General features: G+C 41.6%; 2 protein-coding genes across 2 annotated transcripts; both read right to left on the bottom strand.

Annotated features, from left to right (window-relative positions):
* Positions 1-21: 21 nt before the first annotated feature.
* On the bottom strand, positions 22-11,309 carry RPE65 (retinoid isomerohydrolase RPE65). The gene is made up of 14 exons (XM_082227288.1): positions 11,169-11,309; positions 10,360-10,442; positions 9,074-9,224; positions 8,275-8,382; positions 8,036-8,177; positions 5,710-5,857; positions 4,870-4,951; positions 3,775-3,907; positions 3,510-3,649; positions 2,690-2,819; positions 1,977-2,091; positions 1,452-1,546; positions 681-792; positions 22-426 (listed from the first exon to the last, which is right to left on the bottom strand). The coding sequence occupies exons 1-14, from the start codon at positions 11,177-11,179 to the stop codon at positions 275-277; spliced, it is 1,602 nt and encodes a 533-aa protein (XP_082083414.1). The 5' UTR covers positions 11,180-11,309; the 3' UTR covers positions 22-274.
* Positions 11,310-13,390: 2,081 nt separating this feature from the next.
* On the bottom strand, positions 13,391-26,528 carry DEPDC1 (DEP domain containing 1). The gene is made up of 12 exons (XM_082227250.1): positions 26,400-26,528; positions 24,897-25,162; positions 24,282-24,432; positions 23,604-23,719; positions 22,147-22,277; positions 21,260-21,307; positions 20,358-20,498; positions 19,103-19,954; positions 18,268-18,440; positions 17,886-18,062; positions 16,714-16,899; positions 13,391-15,134 (listed from the first exon to the last, which is right to left on the bottom strand). The coding sequence occupies exons 1-12, from the start codon at positions 26,445-26,447 to the stop codon at positions 14,994-14,996; spliced, it is 2,430 nt and encodes an 809-aa protein (XP_082083376.1). The 5' UTR covers positions 26,448-26,528; the 3' UTR covers positions 13,391-14,993.
* Positions 26,529-27,984: the final 1,456 nt, after the last annotated feature.

Genomic DNA, 27,984 nt, shown 5'->3' with positions numbered 1-27,984 from the left:
GAATTTTGCAATTGACAATGCTTCTTTTCAGTTAAATTTATTTGTTGAATGAAAAATACCAAATGCTGACAGTTTCATGTTTCTCTACAGTACATGAGGATTATAAAAGTATTCTTGAATTCTGTCAGTGTGCAGTTCTTTGAAATGTTAAAATACTTCTACAGGTCCTCGGGACAGATAGTTGGAAGGGTGTAGTTTTTTAAGTACAGTTTGTAGCTGCATCCGTTATGCTAAAAGTCAGGCTTTAATAATAGGTCTAGTGAAGGTGCAACCATCATGCTCGTTTGAAGAGTCCATGAAAAGTAACTGGGATGTTTATGTCCACTTCTGCCCTTGCGACTTCACTCATGTCCTTTGCGCTCAAGATCAAAAGGTAGCCAGGCTTTGGTCCACTTCCAGGACTAATGACAATGCTCAGGACAACACCTGAACCAAAAATAAAAAGGAGTTACCTAGCTGAAGCAGCACCAGATACTTCAACAAATCTCCACTATATCATCCAAGAAAACTGCAACGACCATTAAACCAAAATCTGAACAAGTTTTCCATTATTCTATCAGTGAATATTTGTGTACAACGTTTCTTGCAATTATTGTGTAAGACGGCTGGCATTCAAAGAAAGCCTTCCTAACTCACTGGAGAAAAGATGTGCATAGACTTGAATAAAGAAATAACATTACCATCATCCTCTTCCAGGGCATCTGGGTGTGAAACAAAGATTGGTTCAGAGGGATAGGCATCCGGTTCTTGCCATACCCATGTCTCTCTTGTTTTGATATTCATCTTGCAAAGCTAGAAAGAGATAAGGGTGGGGGACGATACTGAAGTTAATTTCTCCCTATTATATAAAGAGTTGTTAGTCAAACACTGACTAACTCTAGATATTGCAAAATCACCACAAATTAAGACATACATTATTTTTACACAATGCGCTTGCTTTTAGAATATGGTATGGGATGTTATCACAAAAATATGAAAATATGACAAAGTGATGGTCACTTTACCATATCAAAGCTGTGTTGAAAATTAAGTCTTAGCCCAATAGATGACAGACTTTTTCTAACATGACTATGTTTTACCATGAGGTGTAAAACAAGAACAGAAAGAATGGATTTAGCCCAGTGCACAAGAATAGACAGATATTTGAAATACAGTGATCATAAATTAATGTCCGTATTGATGGATTATGTGTCTGTGTTTATAAAGAGCGAAAGAATATATTTAGCACTATGAACACCTTTAAAAGCTGGGCTGAGAATCACTTTAAATATATTTCAGGTTTGAGTGAAACCAGATGACTTTTTGATTGGGCTTGATGTTAATATTAAGAGTCTCTTGAAGATAGTGTTAAAATTGCACTAAACTGTGTTGTCTTGCACATTCCTATCAGTGCTGGCCCTGACCATATTAAGGAATCTTAATTTGCACCCATCTTAGCACATAATACTTACCCTGTCTGGAACAAAGTGATTCAATCCAAGTCCATATGCATATGTGTACGGTTTCCCAGAATACTTTGCATAGTTTATTTGCGGAAACTCAAAAGCTATAAAACAAAACACAAGAACATTTACAGGAATTAGTGAGTCATTTTTAGTCATTTATTTATTTAAAGCATTTTTATCCTGCCCTTTGGCCAAAAAATGCTCAGAGGGTGGCTTACAGATCACTTAAAAAACTACAATTCCTGCTGTCAGTTTTACAACTGAATAAAGATACAACACAAAAGGAAAATAGATTGGGAGGGAGGAAGAGATTTACTAGGCTGTCTTTGTTATTCTGGTTACAGATAGGTAGCCGTGTTGGTCTGCCATAGTCAAAATAAAAAAATTCCTTCCAGTAGCACCTTAAAGACCAACTAAGTTAGTTCTTGGTATGCACATGAAAGCTCATACCAAGAACTAACTTAGTTGGTCTTTAAGGTGCTACTGGAAGGAATTTTTTTATTTTGTTATTCTGGTTGAGGATGATCTTACCTTGACGGGGCCCTGAAAAAATAACTTCTGGCTCCAGCCAGATGGTTTCGTCACTGTGCAGAACTGCAGTAGCTGTTGTATTAGGCAATGTGATTAAGTTTTTGCCAGTGTCAGCCTAGGATAAAAAAGGGAAGCTAATGAAAAAAGTAGTGAGGAGGGAACATTTTTATGCTTTCTTACAGGATATGCTCCATTTTCCAACAGTACTAACAGTGCTACCAAAAACCAACTTCGGACAAAAGTTTGCAGGTAGGAGCAAGCTTGATTCACTGAATAATAACAGGCACTGTTCTGTAGTGCCTTCTCATATACAGGCGGCTCCCCATTTGTGTTCAATATGTGTGCAACCGTGTAAATGTGCATTGTGCTGAACCCAGAAGTGACCAGGAAACTTCATAAAGACGTCACTGAAACAACACTAAAAGGGCAGAATGGGGACAGGGTGGGGGCAGAATGGGGTGTTCGCATTCTTTTTCAATGGGTTTCAGTTATACATGATTTCACAGATGCGTGCAGTGCCTTGGAACCTAACCTCTATGTAAATCGGACTGCCGGTAATGCAAACACACTGGTTATGCTACCCTAAAACTGCCTCTGCCACAATGAGAGGCTAGGAGGTTGGAAACAAGAGAACCGGCATTTTCTGTAGTGGCCCCCACTTATGGAATGCTTTCCCCAGGGAGGCTAGAACTCTATTTCACTATTGCAGGTACCTTTTCAATATTTAGGGGAAGGACGTATCGACGAACTTCAGGTTGAGGAGCTTTCTGGGCATTTTTCTTCACTTCTTCCCAGTTCTCCCGTAAATTGGCTAAATATAAGTAATTGTAAACGAACTCAAACCTGTAGGAGGATAAAAGTATCAGCATTCAAATGTTGAAAGCAAGCAGTTAATGACATCTAACATGGTTTTGTTGTGACACCCTAGAAGCAAGAGATGGATCAAATTTCCTGAAGAGTTCTGGCCCACAAAATTGGTTTGACAAAAAAAAAATATACAGTAACTGCTGCATATAATAAAATATAGTGCACAACCAGTCTTTCAAAGTAGATGGCATTTAAAAAATAATAATAGCAGAATTGAGCATGTAACCCTAAGGATCTAGAAACGGGATCCAGAAAATAAATAAGACTTGGGCTTAAAGTCTTCGATTATTCAGCTGATCCCTTTGTCTCTGCAAAATTACTCCCAAGTATTAGGATATATTCCAGCATGCATATTCTATCACTCTTAAAAACGAAAGCTGACAAAATCCTTCGGTATTTGACACATGCTGCTTGGATTTCTTCAGAGCTCTTTTGAGTGCTATGCAATGCTCAGGCTGTATTCAGGTGACCCTCCAAACCTCTGAATGATAGTTTGCTGCATTATTTGAGTGTTGCAGGAAGCTATGGTTTGATTAAACCACAAATAAACTTGGTAAGACACATGCACCAGAGGAGGAGGAAGCATGCGAGCAAAGGGAATATTCCTCATCCTCCAAACTGCAGTTTGGAGAATCACCTGAAAGCAACCTTCTTGTCAATACCCACCCCTTCCATGTGCATAAATCCACAACCAGAAAACCGTGATCTTCATAGGTGTTGATGTGATGAAAAAGGTTAAAAGGTGAAGTCCTGAATTTGATGTTTAGGTACTTCTTTTTTTTCCTATCAGCTACATGCATCCATACCTAAAAAATAAAATAAATCACACTTGAATTGTGTGAACCCATAAAATAGCATCTACTGCTTTGTGCCCTTAAATAATATACTTTCAGGCCCTGGGGCATGTAAATTGCAGAGCAACATCACTTACCCCCATTTTTTCATTTGACTCAAAACAATCCATGTAGTTGGCACCCCAAAGACTCCAGGAAGAAAGAAACTTGAGCAAGTTGATTTTCACTGGTGTTTCCACAAATACGATGTAATTTGGAGTCATTCCAAAGCTGTTCAGAAATATAGTTGTGGGTTTTATTTCAGGCGACGCAGCATTTTGCATACATGAAAGTGTGCAATATTCAGCTGCATGCTGTTTCTTCCCGTTTTTAATTGCCAATTTAATTCAATCTTATCTGTCAATAATAGACAAGGGCTTTGACATATGGGGCAAACAATTTTCTGTTAGAAATGTGTGCTTTCAAATTTGGATTGATTATATGAATGATATATTGGTCAGGGACATCATTAAAAGCTTTTAGAACATCAAAATGAAGAGTATCTGCCTGAATACCAACCCTCTCCATGTGCTTCTTTGCACTTCCAGAAAATACCTAATATGTAAGTTAGGCAGTACAAACTTTTGAAGATGCTATTCTCTTTACTTGATCACATTCTCTCTCTAGCAATGCTTTCCATGCTACAAGTGCCATAGAGGGAAATGAGGCAGATGGGGCTCGTCAACCTGGGAAGGGAGCCCATTTAAGAGAAGGAAAACTCTGATCCTAAACCTCCATTACCTTTACTTCTTCAGGGAAGTAAACCATACACAAATCCAGAGTAGAGTCCCTAAGACAGTTGGATGGCACCCTGTACGCTTCCTGGCAACTCCTGCTGCCAAGCTGGGGCCAAACGTATTGCTCTGCTTTCCTTTGGACTACATCAGTGAAGCCGGGAGGGGGGTCTTGTCATTTGGGCAGCCAGGACTTCCATACACACTGCCCAGGCTCGCGCCCCAGAGGTCACTTTGGTGCTGCTAATGCAGCAAAAATAATGCAGGAGACAGCAGCTATGTGTTACCAGTCTCTGCAGTCATAGTAGGCGCTGTGATTCTCCAACCGTTTGACTTCACTCCCAGAGGTGCACTCCATTGTCTCTTGAGAGAGAGCTGGGTGCTAACAATATTGCCCTTTTATATTAGCTGAAGTCATGAAGTTTATATTGTTGGCTTATATTAGAGGGTGGAATTTACCTGTGCACATAAGATGGCTTGAACCTGTCACTGCAAGGAAACTGAACAATCACCTCACATTTGGTCATTGGATCTTTCTTATCTAAAAAGAATATATATTATATATAAAGACACAATTCATCTGCTGATCTTGTACAAGCCAATGAATGAGAATTCCATACAAGAATAAGAAAACCGGTGCGGTAGATGAAAAAACAAAGAAGAAGAAGAAGAAGAAGAGTTTGGATTTGATATCCCGCCTTTCACTCCCCTTCAGGAGTCCCAAAGCGGCTAACATTCTCCTTTCCCTTCCTCCCCCACAACAAACACTCTGTGAGGTGAGTGCGGCTAAGAGACTTCACAGAAGTGTGACTGGCCCAAGGTCACCCAGCAGCTGCATGTGGAGGAGCGGAGACGCGAACCCGGTTTCCCAGATTACGTGACTACCGCTCTTAACCACTACACCACACTGGGTATCCAGCATTAATCATACTTGGGAGTAGACCCACTGAAACTAACAGACAGACCTAACTTAGATCCATTAGTTTAAAGGGGTCTAACTCTGAGTAGAACTTAGTTACAACTCAATCAGTCTGTCTTCAAACACAAGCACTGCTTCTCTGAAAATGAGCTTGTCATTACAAAAACCTCTTTTGATACTTTTTTTGCAAAATATACACACACACACACACACAACTTCTGACACTTTTAGCTACTGTGTAAGAGAAGGAAAAGCGACAGAAATCATAGGAAAAGCGAGAAGTATTGCACTATGTGTAGCGGATAGATTTTACTCATAAGGGAAAAGGAACAATGCAGTCATATTCTAAGTACGCAGATGTTTTTTGGAAGTGAACAAACCTGCTTGCAGGGGAGGTATCCGTACAACGTTGTAGGCAAGGGAAAAATTCTTTCCAAAGCAGTTGCCCATATTGTAAACGGTTCCATCATTCTCAACGTGGGGGTGTGCTGTTACTCCATTGACAGAAACATATTTGCTGATATCCACCTGGAGAGCATAATAGAAAGATGCCTTGTTGGTCCATACATTCATCTGGGCTTGACAGATGGATGGTGGCTAACAGATTGAGGTTGAATCCTGACAAGACAGAAGTACTGTTTTGGGGGGACGGGGTGAGCAGGTGTGGGGGGACTCCCTGGTCCTGAATTGGGTAACTGTGCCCCTGAAGGACCAGGTGCACAGCCTGGGAGTCATCATGGTAGACAGCTGTCCATGGAGGCACAGGTAAATTCTGTGGCCAGGGCAGGTACCAGCTCCAACTGGTACCTTGTGGCTGAGACTCTACCTGCCTGCAGACTATCTCACTAGAGTGGTCTGATTAGCTCCCGCTTGGACTACTGCAATGCGCTCTACGTGGGGCTACCTTTGAAGGTGACCCAGAAACTACAACTAAGCCAGAATGTGGCACCTAGACTGGTGACTCGGAGTGGCTGTGGGACCATATAACACCGGTCCTAAAGGATCTTCATTGGCTTCCAGTGCGTTTCTGAGCACAATTCAAAGTGTTGGTGCTGACCTTTAAAGCCCTAAACGCCCTCGGTCCTGTATACCTGAAGGAGCATCTCCATCCCCATTGTTCAGCCTGGACGCTGAGGTCCAGCGCCGAGGGCCTTCTGGCCATTTCCTCACTGCGAGAAGTGAGGTTGCAGGGAACCAGGCAGAGGGCCTTCTCGGTAGTGGTGCCCGCCCTGTGGAACGCCCTCCCATCAGATGTCAAGGAAATAAACAACTAACTTTTAGAAGACATCTGAAGGCAGCACTGTATCAAGAACTTTTTAATGTTTGTTGTTTTAGTATGTTCTGATATATGCTGTGAGCTGCCCAGAGTGGCTGGGGAAAGCCAGACAAATGGGTGGGGTATAAATAATAAAATTATTATTATTATGACTTTAGATACAAAACATCTAAAAAGAAACCATTTGCCGGGGGGGGGGGGTTCAAACTGATAAACAAGGAATATGACATTTTAAAAGAGTTTTGATATTGTCCAGTTCCCCTGACTTGGTAATATAATCCCCCTTCAACTGGGACTGGATGGGCCTGTTGGAAAATCAAGGTTTGTACCAACTGTAAATAAGATGAGAAGGTAAGATGACTCCTCCAAATCCACTTTGTGCCTGTGTCTTGAGTCCTTGATTATTCACAGAATGATTTTGAATACTGTAGTAGCCCCTACACACATTGGGCTGGATCCAGAGTTCCTATAAGCAGAGTTCCACTCACAGGACATCCCTGCTACAGGAAGGGGAAAAAGACTGTTCTTCCCCAGCCCTCGCCAATTCCTCTCTGCACAGTTCCCTGAAAAGGTTGAGTAGTCACCTGAAAAAGTTTCCCCTTCCTCCAGCCGGAGGACACCTTCTGCTAGATTTCAGCCCCACAGAATTTCCTAAACAGAGGCAATCACTGTAGAAAAAAGTTCTACATACTTGGAAATATACGAAGTTATGATGCAATGTTATTTTGCCATAATTGTATGTTTTACATTGACATTGCAACATGTCCTTGCAGCTAATTTTGATAAACACGCTGCTGCTAAGACATAACTATTTATGCAGTTTTTTCATGCACAAAAACTATCTCTTGCAATGAAAAACAACCCGACTCTAATCTCTTAATGATGGCATTGTCCTGTCCTCTGGTACCACCTATAAGAAGGTCTGCCTGCTCGTACCAGCTGTGATATATATATAGCAAATTCTGTAAAACTACTGGTCTCTTTATAGCTCTTGCTGAAGCACGACATCTATAAAGCTAACACGGCCACTTTACGATGTCATAAATCCAGTTATGAATGCCCCACAAGTGGTAGTAACCAGCAGAATGTCATTGGAATGTCATTTGGCTCTGGCATAAATACCAAAAATGTCCGTGTTTGCATGATATTTACTAGTGCATTCTGAGAGCACAGACTTTGCAAAATATTTATTGAAGTATTCCAATGTCTGGACTAGATTCTAACGGGGAGAGAGGTCTGGCATGTATGAAGTCTGCCACAGACCTCATATACAGCCAGACAGTTCTCTAATCAGGTACTGTGTTGCAGGTGCAGACTGTGCGTCACCAAAAGCATTTTTTCCTTTTCCTTTTTGCATTTGTCCTCAACCTCTGCCATCTCTCTCTCTCTCTCTCTCTCTCTCTCTCTCTCTCTCTCTCTTTTTTTTTTACCTTTTTAATTGTTTCCAAATTCTCTGGGTTAATTTTTGTTATGAAGTTTGTCTCAGTACAGGCATAAAAATCTTCACCCACGGGGTACACATTCACCAGGGCATTGTCGGTGACCTCCACACCTTGGAAGTATGAAAAAAACCTGCCAAACAGAACCAACAAGGACACTAGATTATTTCTTCTGGTGGGGAAAAAAAGAACACGGCTTCATCCCCTACAATATGCCTTTGTTTTGTCACCTGGAAAATATATTCTTGCATGGATCTGGGTAAGCATAGGTGCCAAATTCTGTAATCACGACTCTTTTCTCAGTCATTGCCCTTACATAGGCATCGGTCCGGATAAACCTATAGAAAAGGAAGAAAGGTTGTTTTGGTTTGGTATGTTGGAATCCTCAGGTCACCTAGGAGGAGTGCGCTTCCCATGCTGCCTGTCACATGCCCCAGGGGGGATGGCCTAGGCATGGGAATCAGCTCTTGCCATAGCACCTTGGATTTCTGGAGAGGCATGGGAAGGTGATGCAGTTGCTGGGTTGCTGAGAGTAGAACGGGCCTGTAGAACGGGCCCTAAGTGGTATGTCACATATCTGCTCAAATGACCCTAACTATATGGATGGAAGTTACAGACATTGTCAAGAAGCGACAAAGGAGTAGCCACCAGAGTGGAGTCCCCGTGCTGTTACCGGCAATGTGTGAATAAGGATGGAAGTAGAAGAGGCATGGAACAAGTTCTAGAAAAGGCTGGGGTGGAGGTGGGGAGCTATGTGCAGGAAGCCAACCCTAAGCGCCCTCGTTGCCTGAACTCTGGATATTATTAACCCCTGACATTTCAATGTTCACCATGCTATGCAATCCTTAACGTTATTGTCCAGAAAGCCTGTGAGGCAGATCGCCGATCCCCATTTCATAGAACTTAAAATGTAGCCAAAATGCATTCTTAGCTCTGGAACAGAATGTTTTTAAAAGTCAGTTTGATTTGGACAAGCCTTGGGCTTGCTATCGGTGGGGAATGCCAAGTAGGAAAAATGAAGATGCTTACCTCCTGTGATAAGTGACATGCCCCTCCTTGAAGTCAAACTTGTGAAGAAGTGCTTGGCCATCAAACAAATGATAAAATGGTTCTGAGCCAACTTCAAATAAACCCGGCCCGCATCTGAGTAAACTGCCTCTGAGCCAGACTGGAATCCTGCCTATTGCAATGATAGGAAAAAGCGTTGTCACGTATTTAAGAAATAAAAGGGCCCATGGAAGATGCCAACTGTGTTCGACTAAGAAATCAGGCTGCTAAGCAGCCTATTGACTAAGCAGTCTCAAGTCTTCCCTTATTCTTTGTATCAATATATTTGCGAGGGGTGAGGGGAGGCCTAGCTCCTCAGGGCTGGTCACCCCTCACAGAATCAAATTGACAATGGTGGCAGCTGAGAAAAGAAGACTAAGGTTGGAAACACGAGGGTGGTAATTTCCCATCTCATCTTCTGCCCCACAGGCTGCCTTCCCAGATGCTGCTGCAAGTGAAGGACAGCCTGAGGCCTGGTCCCACCCAACCTACGCTCACACTGGGCCAAGCCAACACAGACAGATTGTAAGGGCAGCAGCGGATTTTTGGAAACTATTAAAAAGCAGCAAATTGTCAGTTGCTTGGATAAACATATTTCCCCCTCTGACTGGGCAGTGATTGGGAAGGGATAGCAAATTTGGGTTTTCTGCCTCAGGGACCATAACGTCTCTGGGGAGGAACATCACAGAGCTTCTCCAAGGTACTACAGATTCTAGCTATTATTTCACTTACATTACATGAACCCCAAGAATAGGGCTAAATAAATACATTTGTTATCCAGCAAAAAAAGAAAAAGAAAAAAAAAAGATTTGATGTTCTGTTTAGAATATGTCTACCAAACTTAGAAGTCTACTTCTGCACTGAAGAAAGCCTCACTGTACAAAGGCCAGAGAGTGGGGAGAGCAAAGTTTTGTTTTGTGGAAGGCATTTGAAAGAAGGGCATGTCCAGAGATTTGTTGCTTTGTTACAGTATTGAATCTCTATTGCCATGTTCTAGGATTGTCAGGTTAACTTGAATGGCATTTAATTAGTCCAGGTATGCAGCAGGATTTCAGGGCTTGTGAAGATTAGGTCAATTTGTGGATTTTCAGCATGAGGCTATGGAAATGCAATATTTGACTTTCATTAAATAAATTAGTATTACAACAAAGAACACCCAAGGTTTCTTCAACTCCCCCTCTGTATCTCCCCACCCCCACCCCATAAAGGTTTGAAGGAAAATAGCACACTGGGGCAATCTGGAAAGAAAGCATTAGAAATCCACATACCCGTGACATTAGCTGTTATTGGTGAGGAGAGTTCCTCCACAGTCTCAAAGAGCTTCTTGTATCCACCTGCTGGATGTTCAACTCTGAAGGGTGTTAGGAAAACAAAGGGTGAGCAAGTCTTTCCAACTATTGGATGAAGGTTAGAAGAGAGATATAAATTCAACAAGAATTGTTTTGACCAGCATAAATAGGAGGCAAGGTAACTTGAGATGAAATGTATGATTGTGCCATGCCCCGCCCCCAATAAAATTGGTAGAGTTTTTAGAGAAATGTGGCAATATTCACTTTGTAGAGCAGGTTGTGGCCAAGTGAGAGTGCTGAATATATTTCCAGAAAGTGGAATCAGCACAGCATTCCTCCAGCCAAATGCAAGCTTCCCCATGACCAAATCACATTGAACATGGACTGAAGGCACAGATTACTCATCCTCACAAGTGCCAGGCATCATGTTCCAGAAACTCTGTGATCCTGCTCTCACCACAGGGTGAACTCTCCTATTCCAATACCCTCCCAACACATGTTGGTCACAATTCGAAGAACTATGCTTGCAATGGATTAAGCTTTAACAATAAAAATCACAGAATCAGGAGTCCAGCTTTACTACTGTTTACTACTGCCCTGCCACAATAATTTGTGGATTCTTGTTAGAATATCATGCATGCCCCAGAGGCAGCAGCAGCAGCAGCATGTGAAGACCGACTCTTGGCTTCTGATAAATTTGCTAGCTGCAAGAATCTAGTGACATTATTACACTTTACTGGGTTGACATTTAAACTCTATGCAAAGCAAAGCCCAGGGAAGGTACTTACTGGCTGGCCATTTTCTCCCCAGGAAAGGATTTGGACTTCCCTGAGCCAAATGCAGAGTATGGCAGCCGGAGATGTGTGCTGGGTATTTATATGAAGGTTAGGTCTTACTGACGGGAGCAGCAGCTTTATGGAAACATATGAGCCAATCAGCTGGGCCTTGGGGAACAGAAGCATCTTTCACCACTCAAATCCTCCCGAAGCTTTATGAGATTTCGCCCCGCTGCTCAAGAGAGGCCTTTGAATGTTTTCCAGAGACCTAAATCCCCATGCAGAAGTGGATTACAATGAAACAACAAGGGGAAAGAAAGTGGACTATAGTCACACAGCCTGTAACGTGCTCGCTGCTTGGCACAAAACCTTTGCCCCATTACCCAAACCTCCAGCTTGGAGGAACTGGCCCTCGGCACACTGCTGGCTCCAGGAGACTGGATTTTATGTAACAGAGAGTCTCTGATGGACACGAGAAGCAGAAGATTGCAGCAGCTGCCAATGGCATCCGTATTTAACCTGTCCTTAAATCCAATCACAGCTGTGTAGGTTACACTTCATTATACACCAAAACAATTTTGTAAAGTTCTATTTTAAAAGAGGAATCTCTGCCTCCTCCCAAATTAAAAAAAAGGTTTTATTAAAAACACTGCATCTGTATTTGGACAACAGCACAAACACCTTTGTCAGTTATCTGTTCAGTTTTTAGCATCAGAGCAAGCAATGTGCAGCCTCTGAAAGTGCATTAGAAGGTCATGCATGGACTGTGGCCATATAACTTTTACTCAGAGTCGACCCACTGAAATTCTTAGTTCTATGTGATGAACGATGGTTGATTTCAACTCCTTGTTTCCTTTTCTCAATTTTGGCAGCAAGCGATTTGCCCAGAGCAACCTTTGCCAACCTGATGCATTCAAGATGTTTGAGAGCACAAGTCCGACAGTGGCTGGAGCTGCGAAAACTTGTAGTCCAAAACAGCTGAAAGGCACCAGGGTTCAGGAAAGGCTGGCTTAGAGACTATAAAATACACAAATTATCATACTGCATTGGACTAAGGCCTGCAGGCTTTGGGGCTATACAGAACTATTAACCGTAGCTCTTAGAAATAGACTATTGTATTTATGGGAATAGTACAAGTTAAAGCAGATTGTTACTATCTCAAACATTGCGAGCATTGTGCCTGTGTTGCAAAACACACATGGTTTCTTAATAGGTATCAAAGAAGAGAATATTACCAAACAAATCTTTAATTCCCAGTAATCGTTTTTCTTGTGCAATTAAGCTGCAAAGGCCACATTCTTATAGGTGTCTAAGCTTTGCTTATATGGAACTATAAAGTGTGGTAGGTCTGCCATAAAGAATATGACTTGAAAGTGTAAAGGACTCAGATAAAACATACCTGAAAATTATTTTCGTTGTTCCTGTTTGCCTTCCTATGTTATTTTCCAAAAAGACTTTGAAGCCAATTTTGTGAAACACTGTTCTAACCTTGAAGAAATGCTCAGTAGGGCTGAAAACATTAGTTAGCTGCTGTATGATGGCTCTTGCAACTTAATTAACATTAATTAAATTTGGCGGAAGTGAATTAATCTCTGATACAAAAGGCACTGAAGGCATGTGTTGCAAGTGTAGCCAAAGGCTATAAAATGGTAGGGATCATGAAGAGAGGATGGGAATGGGCATATTAAATTATCAGGAATACTGGCACATTCCATAGGAAATATCTGTCACACATAAAAAGATAGCAAATAGTGGCTTAGAAGGATTGACAGGCTCAGGGCTAAGAATCAGCATTAAGAAAAAAGGGATAAACCTATCAAACTTTCACATGGAAATGAAGGTATCTAAAAACCCAGTATGATGGCTACGGCCAATGTGTGATGAAAAATAACCCACATCATAAAAGACTCAGAATAAGCAGGTTACCTCACAATTATTGCAATAACTCAGAGCATCTTTGGTCTTTAGAACTGCCCCATAATAAATTATCAAATGCTGTTACAATTTGGGGCCTTCCATTTACCACTGCAGCCTTTAAACATTGCTCATACTACGATAATCTAAATTCAGTGTTAAGCGTCAGAAAAGGTACTCCATATAGTCTTTCGTTTGCTACGATATTTAACTCCTTAAGTGCAATTCTGCGTTCAGTTCCTAAACTTGCAGGTCCTTTTGCTACAATTCAGCTTCAATGCACTTTCTGAAACACCCTTCTGAACAAAACACAAATAGAGTACCACCATTATGTCATTTTATTCAACAAGCTTCCTCTGACAGAAATTTTAAAAATATAAAATCAATTAAATATTGACAGATACATGCTGTAAACACAAAACATTTACAACAGATAAACATAAAAAGAGAAGGAGAGGTGAAAAGAATCTGGACAGTGTAGTCTTACTACAACACACAATGGATTGGATCCAGAGTAACCTTAGTTGTACTTAGGTCCCACTCAAATTATATTAGTGATGACTTAAGATTTCCCCTGAAAACTAGTTGAATTTAACCCTTGCCAAAGGCCGGCGGGGGAAGGGCGATAGGATGGAAGTGTGGCTTTTCCACTGGGGAAGTGCTCTGCTGACTGGAAATCCCATCTGCCTTAGAGGCCCTTCTAAGCCCCCAGGAGCTATGGAAGCAGTACGGCCATTGATTTTCCCATTTGTGGTGGGATCAACTGGGGGTGACCTTTGATCTACTGCATTCAACCCCCTTCGCTTGTACAGTCAACATACTGGGCTACCTACTGATGCTGGCCTGAACCTGTGGTAATTAATTTCCCTCCCATTGAAACAGGCGGGAGGAAAGGTTTTAAAAACAACCAACCCCGTCAGTATGGAAGGATGATGGCGGTAGCAACACCTTCCAACTCCCAACATGGCCAGAGCAAGCTGGTAGGGATTTGGAAGTGGAGATTGCCTGCTACTTAACTCCACCTCATCCCACTTAGGACTGCTCTTCTCACCTGGATCCAATTTACTGGCCTAAATGGAAAGAAAGAGAACCAAGACAGTATGGGAAGAAAACCTCAAGACAAGTAATGGGACCAGTGACCCATTAACCACGTATTTCCAAATATTCCAGGACTACAAATGCAACACACTTCAAACCATTGCAAGCAAGGCTTTTAATTACTTCTTTATGGCTGTTGAAGCCTTTTTCTATGAAAGGCTGGATTTGTGCAAAGATGATCAGCTTTACAATCGCTCTTTTCTGTTTAACACTGTGACACATGTTCCATGCTTCCTTTTTCTCCTGCCTCTTCTTGGTCAACAGCGGACCATGCAAAGTTTCAAGACAACAGACGACCAACATACACGGTAAGTGCAAATTGAAAAGTAAAAGCTGTCTAATCAAGTTGCTTGCAAACCTATTGCTTTCACTCAAAAAAATAATAAAAAATATTCTACTTTTCTACTTACAATTTCTAAAAAAATAATGAAGTACTTCTTGAAAATTAACACACACACCAGCTTACTGAGGTAAAAGTATTCCCCCATTTCTTGGAATGGGTTATAGCATGCATTCTCAATTCTACTAACTCCACCATCTTTTTCTTTTTGGCTATTGGTATCTGTACATTTTTGGTTAACCTTCATTTCACCCAACTCCACTCATACACAAATATTATCTATTTACATTGGTTGGCTTCTTTTGTAAACATCAATGTCGTCATTTCCAGACTTTAGGTATGACAAGGGAACCCTGGGACCCAACCTATTTTAGCACAGTTCAACAAATTCACATTTTTGTATACTCGCTCACTTAAATGTCGCTAATATTTGTTTTCCAAGCAAAATGGCTTTACAAACATCAGATTCGTCAAAAGACATAAAATTAACTTCTCAGGGTACGTAGCTTTGGCTTTCGCAGGCTGAGCATTGGCTGCTTAATTGTGGGCCTGTCGTCAAACAGGATGGCTTCACTTTCTGTGGTTGGAAATCTGTTTCGATAGATCTCGGGATACTCTTTCTGAAACTGAGGAACAAGATGCCATGTTAGTCATACTGAAGTTACAAAAAATGAACACAGTGCTACAACCAAGTAATAACTCTTATAAAGACAGTCAGGGGTGAGCAGGGAGGTGGCCAAGTTTGTTTTATTTTCTATTTATTTTATTTATTCAATTTTAACATTCTACTTTGCTACAAAATACTGGCTTAAGACTTCTTGCTATCCAGAATGAAACAATTCTTTCACTGGCAACCAGCTAGCTACAGAGTAGGAACTTTAAAACGTCCTTTTGGCTGAATTTAAGAAACAATTCAAGCCCAACAAAGTCTCCATTACTACAAGAAAGCACAGAGAATAGTAACAACAACTTGGTGATTTAAAAGCTGCTTGCTTTAGAGCTGGACTCCAGTCATAAGACTTAAAAAGTTCTGGGACAAGTACAATTTTGTGTAGGGGGTTTGTCCAAGAAAAAAAACAAATTCAAAGGTTTCTGCAGGAGAACAGAAATCCTCTGTATTAAGCTTCCAAAGATATTGTACTTTACCCAAAAGTAGATTACAGTAAATTGTGTGTCAGGTGACCTTGAATAAACCAAACTAAACACTTACTGAGGGGGGAGGGGAACCCCTACTTATTCAACCTAGCATGCACTTTTTCATAACAATTGCAGGAGTGTTATGTGTCATTTTAGAGTACTAGTAATATCAAAGCAGAGACCAATTGCAAAAACAGCATGCCCACCATTAACCCTTTAAGCCCCAAATCCTTTGCATACTAATTGGAGAGCAAATAATATTGGACAGTGGCATTTATTTCCAAGCCAACATGCCTAGGATTCGGCTGGTGAAGGAGGGATAAATCTCTACTGCAGACTTGCTCTTGATCCATTAAAAAAACAAAAAGAATCCCCACCACCACACACCCCTAGTTTGCAAAACGCATTGCCATTCAGCCAGACATCTTGAGGTGGGCTAGATATGATTCTGCATGCTGTAGCCAGGGATTTCAATCCCATAAAAGAATGCCATGTCCCCCATTATGGAGTTACAACACAGTCGTATTTGCACTGCCAAAGCAGCTGGCACAACGAACACTGTAGCGCTAGAAAGTCCCTGTTCATCACAGCTGGGATGGGGGTGAATTTTGGAGGTTGAGAAGAGCAGCCACCTACACCTCAGCAGAAGTTCTGGTGTACTATAGGGACATCTGCTTAACACAGATAAGTGCCTAAGCAGAATGCTAATTAGCAGCAAGATTAAAGTAGCAACCTGGGCCAGAGCTGTTATATCTTTGCCCGACTTGCTAGACCTAAGGTGCCACCTTAACCTTTGCGGTATAAGTCTTGTTTTCACCACTACAGCTGAAGAGGCAGCAGTGATGGGGCTGTAGCAGGCTTCAGAAACAGATGCAGCTTTTTTAAAAGGCAAAAGAAAAAGATGCCGCTGAACAGATCCCTTTGTTCTTCAAGTGCAAGCACCCATTTCCAGGCGGACAATTTTCATCCAAATGAGAGTGCCAGAGGCAACGTAACTGTCAGTTCTGAAAACTAAATGGCTACCTGCTTCACAAATAACATTGATGCAGGTTTAACATCTTCTATTACCTGCTTAAGCTTCTTCTTTTTGTCTTTCACACTTAATTTTCTGTCCTTAATGACGCTTTCCAGAAGCTCAGCAACTGCTGCCTGAGAGGTGAAAATCTTTTGTGCATCAAATTCCTGAGAAGTTATCCTCTCGCAGTAGGAGTAAGTTGGAAATATGGTGCTCAGTTCTTCCCCTAGGCACTCCATCTGCAAACAAAGATAATGTGAAGTCCCATGCATTTTACACAGAGCTGGTTTAGTGCATCTGTTAAACAGCAAGCGCTCTCGATCTGACGCTCCCAGTTCCAATCTAAGCCAGGGATGCACTGAATGGGTTTCAAACCAGTATTCTCTCAGCCCTCTATCTGTCATATGTGGATGATGATGATAATACTGACCTACTTACAGAGGCTGTAACTCCCAAAGGGTAAGATACCAATGAACAATGGAATCAAAGTATGATAAAAATATGACCCAATTTTCTGAAATCACAGAAGTACCCAGGGCCATTGGACTGAGAGTTATAGTGCAGAGAACAGTTATAGTACGAAGTAACATAATGAAAATTTGATTCCTGTCAATTAATAATCAGGTCTGGAAGTCCACAGAATTCCCTGAAGACCAAACTGAGTACAGTGGTACCTTGGTTGGTACAGCTTGGCTCCTGAACGCTGCAAACCTGGAAGTAAGTGTTCTGGTTTGCGAACGCTGCAAACCTGGAAGTGTGTGTTCTGGTTTGCGAACATTTTTTGGCAGCTGAACATCCGACGCAGCTTCCTTGGCTTCTGACTGAGTGCAGGAAGCTCCTGCAGCCAATCGGAAGCTGCGCCTCGGTTTTTGAACGGTACCAGGCGTCGAACTGACTCCCAGAACGGATTAAGTTTGACAACCAAGGCACCGCTGTAATAGCCAGAAAGCAACCGAACAATTTCTACAGAATCTTTGCTAGGAGCCAAACTATTACAATTGCCTGAAGATATGGAAGAATAGTACCTCAAGGATGCAAAACATCTTTAAGTTTAAGGGGCAAGAAATGTCAAGTTCTGCATTTTAAGTAGGAGCCTTAAATAGGTAACTAATGTGTCTCAAGATCCAGGCTGAGAAAAAAGACAGCAAGCTCAGGAGTTAAGATCTCTGACTCATAAGAGTTTTTGTTTGAAACATGAAAGGCATGCATCAACCTTTTCCCTCACCTGAGTAGTTTTTAAAATTTCTAAGTGTTCTTGTACGGCCACTTGTAAATAAATAGGGACTTCCAGAATTTCTTGGTGATGATCCATTAGAAAGGAAACTAATCTTATGGCAAGCAACTCATCAAGATCGACTTCTTCTTCACAACACAATATACATCGAGAAAATGTCTGTATCATCTGGAAACATTTAAACAAACTGGTTAGGAAACAAAAGAATTTACAGAATATTGTGGCAAGGAATGTGGTATCACGCTCCTTCCCAAGACATATCCCCTTAACAGTAACAATGGCACAGAAGGGAAGACTGATAACATTGGAAACCTAAAATTTCAGTTGTACAATGGAACAACTTAAGAAGAAATTGGAAAGCAACACATCTTACCAAAGACCTGGTGCCCACTGCATCATGAAGTCGTGGCATATCAACATTTTCACATATTCGAGAGATCATGCGCATCAAGAGTTGAAGTTTTCTGCGATTTGCTGGAGGAAGCAATAAGCAGCAGATCTGCAGTGCTTCAATAGCAACTCTTTCTAAATGAGATTGGAGCATCTCTAGCAAATTAAAAATTGGGGACAGACATTATTCTTGGTAACTGTATCAAAAGCAGAATTAGCAATTCTGCACGTTAATTTCCCTGCATAACACAAAGTAATAGTTTTACGGTAATTGATTCTACTTCAGTTAAGAAGTTAGTTATGTGCTCTATCCTAGACTTTTGTGCTAAGATCCTGAACTCGCTTCATTTTGCTCCAGCAATACAGGTGAAGAGCAAATGAAAGCGAAACGTTATTATTTTAACACCGAAGTGTGCTAAAGTCCAATTACATAAAAACTTCTAGCTGGTTGTTTAGAAGCTTAGAGACTAGAGTGATTTAGCAGTCCGTGCCCAACAGCAGCTTCTCTCTTTTCTCTATAAGTTGTTTGGAAGAGTAGCCCAGTAGCCGAATTACACAAATATAACAGCATTGACAGAAAAGCACACACACTTGGCATTAGCATGCACTACAGAAAATACTGGTGCTTGCATGGCAAAATATTAGTTTTTAAAAATTACTGAACCTCAAAGGCCTTAGGAACCGTTTTGACAAATCTTGTCGAATACGTTTAGTCATTTAAAACCTCGGGGTTTGTGCAAAGGGGAAAAAAAGGCAGAAAAACAAACTAGTTAGTAAATATAAATAAATAAATCCCATGCTCAGGAAAGCAATCTTACTTGTGCCAGTCAACATAAGGGTGCTGGGGGGAAGCGTGTTTTCTGAAAGTTGTGTTGCACTTTTGCAGAGTCTTTTACTGATGGTCATATCAGAATTCCCAGGTTTATTTCCTATTTTAGTAACCAGTGTAGTGGTGCTTTGGGTTTTTTGGCCCAGATGGCCCAAAGGATGTGGTTTCACCGTGATCTCTGCAACTGGAACATGGGCACTACACCAGCTAGAGCTGCTATTTCCACGTAAACTACGAGATCTGCAAAGTTGCTTTGATTTGTGGTTACCACTAGATAGCTCTTGGTCTGGAATACTTGCTGCGGAAACTCTCTTGAAGCCACATGTTTGTTTTGGGCCAGCGACATCTGAACAAAGATCCAAGAAAGAGTCTGGATTACGTGCAGAGTGAAACAGCTGGTCTCCATTACTTGCGAACGGTATATAAACTCCAGTTTCAGAAAGTGTTTTTAGTCCGTCTTTACTACACTTGCCTGAGGCGGTATCTGCAATTCCCTCCAAAGAGTAACACCTCGCCTTAAGTTTGAGAAGCATAGCTTGTTCATTTTTCAGTCTTGAAAGGTCCTGACAACTTCCACCTGCTAGTTCATGAACGGTGGCATGTTCACAAGGCAAACTATCATGCTGCAACTTTTTATCGTGTCCCTTTTCTGCTGTACACTTTACAGAAACAGTTTTGGAAGCCTCAGCTTTGTCTTTTTCGCCAGTCTTGAGCAAACTTAGCAGAAGGCATTCGGTTGACTTGAAAGAGTTTAAGGGTGGAGTTTTTGAAAGAGTCAAGTCATTCCGTGCACTAGATTTTCCACTGGATCTATTTGGAACTGCGATGTAGCCACACAAAACTATCAGAAAATGAAATACAAGTTCAGATGCAGGTGATGTGACAGGGCAACAAGACAAGCAACACAAGTCAGAAAAGTTAAGTCAGAAATGTTAGTCATGTTGAAGAGAACACTTGCTCAGTCAGAGGATATTCAAAAACATAAGTGCAACAGATAGCTCAGATATGCAAGACTAAGGACACATAACAAGCCAGTCTGTGTTCAGCATTCAGTGCAAAGACTAAGAACAGAAAACCAAGTTGTTGAAATTTATAATGAATTACTTGTCCTATTAAGGCAGCCAAAGTTCATTCTGAAAATCTAAGATACACCATGTGATTTCACTCAGACACATGGTGTCTTAGTCCATCTTCTGAAATGCCCATAAAAGTTTGGGGTGCCTCAGAACTAGAGGAATACGTACCCAGTATATTCACAAATAACTCATAGTACTGAAATGTAAGTAAAGGTTCGGGAAGACTAAGAAAATAGTCAGCAACTGTTTTGAATACATCTCGTTCAAAGCCCATGTACATTGGCTGGCTCGTGCCATTGCTTCTAGGCCCTAAAATACACAAGGAAATAAATCTCAGTAACATTGAACTCGACTCTTCAAAAATGTACAACACGAAACAGCACAAAGAGCTGTGTGTGTGTGTGTGAGAGAGAGAGAGAGAGAGAGAGAGAGGGATCTCTCTTACGGGGGAGAGGACTCCCAACCCCCTTTATGGTAGGGGTTAGCAGGCAGGATCTCCACCAGTAGAAAACTCAGAAACAGGCATTTTGAAAGTGGAGCCGGCCTAGGATTGGGCCCAACTGCTGCAGCTGGTACAGGGATGGGGTACAAGCCTCCCCCCTATTCTGTATTCAGTGAGGGGCTGGTGTGTGGATGTTGCAGCTCCTCTGCTGCTCTGAAAAGCCCTGACGGCAGGGGTTAGGATTTCGGCCATAACCATCATTATACATAGTTATACAAATGGAATTATTTTCCTGAGTGAGTGGCAAAAATAAAAGCTAGCTAGTTATTCTGGCTGGGGTATGGTGGTGGATGGACCCCTGACATGACGTAACACAACATTTCTTTTAAGAACTGCCATTGTACAGATCAGGCACAAATTTGTGGCGCATTTATGGAATTACAGTGTTACTATTTTGCTCTTTTTTTGGCCTTAATTTCACTTATAAAATATTCTAAAAATCAGATTATTGGAAGCCCAGAATAAATAAGAGCCCAGCAGATGTCACCAATATAATATTGGTGTTTCTATTATGTTTTCCATTTCTATTTCAGCACCTGACATTTCAAACAATGTGTGTCTAACTTACAGTTTGCCAAGCACTTCATAGCTGACAGTACCCAGTGAGGGAGGTCTTCTGCAAGGAAGGGGGTAGAGGAAGGAAGAGACAAATTGACCAGTTCCCATTATTATTCTTAAGAGCAGACTTCATATATTCTTTCTATTTGTCCTGTTTCATCCATCATCTAAGGGCATATTCTGGAAGATATAACATCTCACTTTAACCCTCATGCTCCCCATGGGAATTAGAACAAGAGTTACCAGCTGCTCAAGGTCACATTCTAAAAAAGCTTCATGGTTAATTTTCTAGTCACTGCATCACACTAGCTAACCCTTAGCTGACATAACCGGTTTTAAAACATGTAGTTTGAGGAGAAGCAAAAGTTCTAGACATCCCCTTTGCTCTTTCTTCCCTTGTGCTAGGTTGTGACAATGAACCATATTTACATTGAAGTTCTGTTGAAATTATTATTGTTGCATTTATCACCCGCCTTTCACTAGCACATCCCAGGGTGGGTTACAACTAAAAACTTGAAACAGTTAAAACAGATCACAATCACACAAAACGGGTGGGCTCTGAAAACACACATCTCGCACGTCTTCAAAATTCACTGAAAGCGGAATAGTGAAGGAGCCAGGCACCCATGGGGAGGGAATTCCACAATTTAGGGCTGCCACAGAGAATGCCCTCTCCCAGGGCACCCCGGAAACTTCTGAGGGAGGGGAAACTACCAAGAGAGCCCCCTCTGCTGATCTTAACATCTGAGAGGGCTTTATTAATTAATTATTATATTTTAATTATTATATTTTAATACCAATGTTAAATTACCAGACAGGAGAAATACTGCACTTTCCATAATATTTGAAGGGGGGTGGGGTGGAAATCAGGTTTTCAAATAATTGTACAGGACTTGCCTGATTTGTCTTGCAGAAGAACAACGCCACGTTTACTTGTATTAGTCATGTTGTATATTATGTACCGAGGAACTATTTGTGCAGGGTGCAATACTTCGTTGAGTGATGGCATGCCTAAAATAGTTTGCAAACTGCAAGGAGGAAAAAAAAACCAACACCAGATAATTCCAGAACTGAGCACATCACTTGGGGGGGGGGGTCTCTAAAGAAAACAGGCTTGCAAAAGGATTCAATATATATTGATGTTCAAACATCTCTGAAATGATAAGCATATCGTTTTACTGTGTTCTTAATGTTACCGCCTGCAAATCAAAACCAAGCTTTTATGAAAACTTCATCACTGGGTGATCACAGTAAATAAATCATAGTATAGTGGAAGAGGGGTGGACATGTAAATCCACTTTAGTGCCTAGTTCGAAATGAATTTTCCTGTGGTGTCTAAGGCATCATAATAATCAAGGATAAATCTGTTAAGCGCAGACAGGTAAAGGACAAGGACACTAGAGACCAGGCATCTTCAAAAGTCCAACAAAAGTTCCATGAAGTATCACAGAAGCCATGTTCATAAGTAATGCTTAACTATGATTTACCACTACTTGCAGGAGCTGCTGTGAGTTTTGGGCTCACACGCTCCTCCCTCTGCTCATTATCAGCTATGCAACCAGGAGGAGTTTGGCCAAGTTTAGTTTTAGTTTTCACAAAATCTGGCTTGGTATTACATATGAACCAGAGATGGAATAAAGCAAACTTTTGTTAGTTAAAAAAGCTATCTTCATTATCCATTAAAAACAGGTTTTAAAAGAAATTAACCAGAGGAGCTTATCATTAAAATATAAACAGGGCCAGAGACAAAGCACACACATTCTTCCCTAGAAGAAATAACTCTTCTTCCAAATACACCCTATCTCTCCCAGCTTAAGCTATTACAATAATCCATGCACTTTTTATGTTTTAGTAGGACTAGTGCTCTTTAGAAATGCTAATATTTTAATTCAATTTGGTGTATAAGCTTGCTAAGCTCAAAATTTCCAATAGTGGTACCTTGGAAGTCAAATGGAATCCATTCCGGAAGTCCGTTTGACTTCCAAAATGTTTGAGAACCAAGGTGCAGCTTCCGTTTGGCTGCAGGAAACTCCTGCAGCCAATTGGAAGCCGCGTCAGATGTTTGGGTTCCAAAGAATGTTTGAAAACTGGAACAATCATTTCCGGTTTTCGATCGTTCGGGAGCTGAAATGTTCGACTCCCAAGGCATTTGAAAAACCAAGGTACGACCGTACTCAAAATGCTCTGCCAGCAATAAAGTATACAACTTAAAAGGAGGCTTCTCCCAACAGAATGCTTTGAGAACCTCAGCTGATGATCGGGACACTACAATGATCTTTGCCCAAGAAGTGAACGATTCTATCCTTAGGCACATTGGGATATGACAGGAGTGAAGAAGGCCATTTGTCACTCACTGTATCACAACCGTGCTTCTCCAAACTTCATCTATGTCCGCTTGGGTTATTTGTCTGATGAACATATTTTTCCTGTCCTCTTCCATCATTTCACTTTTCACATTTTCTGTGTTCTCCTACAAAGGAGCCATAATAAAAGGCATTATAACTATGTATAGTCAAGACTTTTACTCAAGAGTTGGGAGAGAGTCATACTGTCTCATAACAACCCTTCTCCTCCCCATCCTTCCAGGATTCTGGAAGCCAGAAGACTGCTAATGGGTGTTCCCACAATTGCTCATCAGTTAGCCGTTCCCACAGTGTTTACAGCAATCCTGCAACACCATAACATAGTAGTGGGCAACTTGTAGCTTTCCCAGATGGTGTTGGACTACTCATCAGCTCCAGCCAGCATGGCTGTTGGTCTGGAGTTGGGTTCAAATTCCCACTCAGCGATGAAGCTCACAGGGTGACCTTGGGTCAGTTGCCATCTCTTAGCTTAGCTTATGTCACAGGGTTGTTGTGAGGATAAAATGGAGAAGAGGGGAACCATGTATGCAGCTACACTGAGCTCTTTGGAGAAGGATAGAAATCAAATAAATAAATAAATACTCAAAAGCAGGTCTGTGTTCCATGGGTTTACTCCCAGGTAAGTGTGCATAATGAGTCATAGAATCAGAGTCATAAATAACCTATTACCTTACATTCCCGGAATTCATATTTTTTGGGTGTTCTTCTGGAGAAATGTGGTAACTTAAATGTCTTTTCTGTCTGTTTAGAAATATTATCTGTACTCTCACTCAGCGGATACCGACGTGGCAGAATTTTCACTGGGGAAACTGAAGGAAACCTATAATTTTAAAACACAAAAGCACAACATTGAACAGTAGCGTCACAGACTATTTTGAAACACAGTTTGCATTTCAACGTAATTAAATATTTTGGAAAGTGTTCATCACTCAAAAACATTTACAGTATAAAAGTCAACAATTTTCATTAAGGTAATGGATACATGTCACATACAAGTACTGAAACGTAGGAAGAAGATGAATTCTTTCGTTGTATGAACAGGATAAAGTAAGCCCAGCTTCCCAAGCAGTTTGGTACAAGCCTAGTGCATATTATATCATACTACTAGATGCTGATCTTATGCTACAGCTAATTTTCAATTCCATGTTACTCAAAGGTGGAAAGTGTGAATAAATTAAAACCTCATTATTTTTGGTAGTAACACATGAAACAGGGGAAATCAACAGGACTTTTGCATCCAATCAACCCATTTTTCCAAGTTCTGTCAATATGGTTATATATTACCTGAACAAGTTATGGTTGTCATCCAGATTCTCTGAGCCCCATCTTCCTTTTATATCCTCTATCACATGATTTTTGAGAAATTTCCTTAACAGCTGAATAGTTTGCTGCCTAGTAACTTCTGGACCAAAATTACTGTTATTCTTCAGTAATCCATGAAGCCAGTCGATTGCTTCTGTTGCAGTAAAACAATTCCCATATTTTTTGAAGTGTTGCCTGTGTTTCCTTCGTGGCATTTCTGCCCGAAAATATTTAGTAACTTCATTCCACTACAAGGCAGAAGTGAAATTTAGGTTTTAAAAAACAACAATAAGAAGCTAACCAGAATCTGCAGTTTGGAATTGGTAATGAAATGGTAAGTTAGCCGCCACATAATGCACCAACGCCCAAATATACCACAAACCCCATGCTGTTTATCAGGGAATTATTAATGCATGTCTGAATCCTCATTTCAGCCATAATGGGAATTGAAAATGTAGTAACATTCCCCCTTAGCTAGAACAAAGGGCTGATTACACATGGGAGTGCTGTGAAGTGTGGAATCTGCAGGTGTGCAAAGGAGGAGTCATATGATCACTCCACTCCACGGCTTTCTCAACATAGGCAAATGTTTTGTCCTGCCACCACGAATCACATATTCATTAACCACTAAACATATTCAAGGCCTCTTAAGAGCAGTTAGCACCTGTCAATGCATACTTACAGGTGCTACTCCACAGATTCTAACGTGGAGTAGTAACCACCTTGTGTATGACATTAAAGATGCACTTCTAGGCAAAAGGGCAAACCAAATTAAAAATACCACCTTACCAGTGTGGAACTGGATAATTTTCTAAACATCTTTCGTGGCCCTAAATGGAAACCACTTCTGGGTAGTGCTGCATGTAGCAATCACACGTGGAAGACTTTACACCCCATGTCCACTGGGAATCAATGAGCTGTGACCCTCCATATCTTATTGGACTACAACTCCCATTATCCCTGACCACTTGTCATGCTGGCTGGGACCGCACAATCCAACATCATCTGGGGGAATCACAATTGCCCCACCCCTGGTGTCCTTGGGCAAAGAAGCCAGTTGCTGCTTACTAGCATGTGGACAAGGAAGAGAAAAACCTCCGCATGCCATGACTGTAGCGTGCAAAAAGAAATTAAAACAAACCACATCCCTGATGGCTTTTAAACTGGTAGAACCGCCCCCACCCCCTGCCCACTCTGAAGGTTTTCTCCATTTTCTTTGGGTTTAATTTTGTTTCAGTGTTTTTTTATTGGTTTCAAGCACCTGCAAAGGATGGGGGGGGGAGAGAGAAACTCTTTCGGGGCCCCAAAAGGCAACCTTAAAAAAAGAAAAAGAACAAAAGAGACACGAATACAAGCAGACACGCGAACTGTGTCACGTGTGAAGCCGCCCCAACCACGCACTCCGGGCTTGCTGGCTAATGCGCCGCTCTGCATTCATCGCCCCGGGGAGAGTCCCTCCCTCGCCGCTTTCTCCGCCCCGCTTACTAGCTTGGTGGCTCGGTAGGGACCCGGAGACACCACCCGGCCCTCCATAGCGCGCCCGGACCGAGCAAGGCGAAGGCGATGGCGAGCGACGCCAAGCAGGACAGCAACTGCTGTCGGGCGGTTTGAACGGCGCCCCGGAGCCTTTGATTGGAGGAGCGCGAGATCATGTGACGCGCGCGCACGCACGCGAAGGGCGGAAGGAAGGTGTGTTCTCAGCAGTAAAGGAGGCAGGAGGTGGTTAGTGGGCGCAGTTCCCGATTTTTCCCCTGTCAAGGAGGACTAGTTAGCATTATAGGGCGGACGCGGGTGGAGTTTACCGGCCGATTTGTACAATGGAGAGAAAATCGGGCGTGCTGAACTGGGGATAGGGTGGGCTGGAGTGAGATTATGGAGTTTTTCTCCACCGTCTCTTTTCAGTTCCAGCGGCCAGGGATCGATTCTGTTTGCATGCCGCCTTTCCATCGTTAAAGCCACGCTCAAGGGCGGCTTGCAACCTTGAAAAATAAAATTGCACAACTACAAAGGTAGCAAAAAAGTCGTAAACAATAAATAAAACATCAAAAAGTAAACAAACAAGCAAATGGGAAAAAAATTCCACATAAATAATAAGACCTAAGATAAAGATGCAAAAAAGAGAGAATCAATAGCAACACACACACAAGAAAAACACACAAAAAACCTGACACAAACCCCCACACATACACTAAGTAGAATAGAAACATAACCACCGCCCCTCTTTTCTTCATAATCTAACATGGTATGTATCATTAATGTCTCATAACAAATGCAACTGAATTGTAGAAATCATAACTTGAAAAAAGACACCACACTGTTTTTGTATATTTAAGAAATCTTAAAAAACATATGAAAAAACAACACCACCTCCCACCAAGGCAATGCCCTAGCCCAAGAACCTGCTGAACAGCCTCAGCTTTTGTAGCTGGAGTCAGTCAAGGCCCCACCCTCCAAAACCAGGTGGACAAGGCTAGCAAAGTACTGTAAGGAGCAGGTCTTCCAGAGACAATCCAGGGTTGTTTTTCTCTGTGTGTACGTTCAGTTTATACAAAGAGTCAAGTGCCTTCTGCTGTGGAAATGTCCCCTTGATGTCATAAGTGGGTTTGCTTTTTATTCTAGGCTTCATTGGTTATACTTCCGGGGTCCCTCACCTTCACAAGGCGTTGCAGAAAAGGAACGGTGGAGTGTGATGGATGCAGAAGATGGTAACAGAGACACTATCGGGAAATTTTCTGTTTTTATGTTGTTGCAAACCGCTTTGATGTATTTTTTGAAGATACAGCTGTGTATAAATATTTTTTATAAACAAGAAAATAAATAAAATAGAAATGGGAGTCCCTGGACTGCAAAAGGTACAACACTGAGACAAGGAAGAGCTCAGGCCAGGGAACAAACTAGACTTTATTTCATCTGGATCAAAGATCCAGTTTGGCACCCCCAACTCACATTTGCAAACACACACAGAGACTTAGAGCCTCAATGGCTGCCCTCTGGAGGCTTCACCCGGGACAAAAAAAAAGTTTAGCACCCCAAATATGAGCCACACCTGGGGTAGATGTAAAACACAATA

Source organism: Podarcis vaucheri (genome assembly GCF_965113315.1).
Source record: "Podarcis vaucheri genome assembly, chromosome: 6".
In the NCBI taxonomy this organism is placed as follows: domain Eukaryota; kingdom Metazoa; phylum Chordata; class Lepidosauria; order Squamata; family Lacertidae; genus Podarcis; species Podarcis vaucheri.
The sequence above is the reverse complement of the archived record's forward strand: the minus strand, read 5'-3'. Positions and strand labels throughout refer to the sequence as shown.

Excerpts from the sequence above, each read along its gene's own strand:
- DEPDC1 (XM_082227250.1), bottom strand. The coding sequence starts at position 26,447 with ATGGAGGGCCGGGTGGTGTCTCCGGGTCCCTACCGAGCCACCAAGCTA. Across the intron at positions 21,308-22,146 it reads TCTTCTGCAAGACAAATCAG|AAGACCTCCCTCACTGGGTA; the intron begins GCAAGTCCTGTA and ends CCTTCCTTGCAG. Across the intron at positions 18,063-18,267 it reads CAGTGGGCACCAGGTCTTTG|ATGATACAGACATTTTCTCG; the intron begins GTAAGATGTGTT and ends AAATGTTTCCAG.
- RPE65 (XM_082227288.1), bottom strand. Across the intron at positions 8,383-9,073 it reads CATGTCACTTATCACAGGAG|GTTTATCCGGACCGATGCCT; the intron begins GTAAGCATCTTC and ends CCTTTTCTATAG. Across the intron at positions 5,858-8,035 it reads ATTTGGAAACAATTAAAAAG|GTGGATATCAGCAAATATGT; the intron begins GTAAAAAAAAAA and ends TATGCTCTCCAG.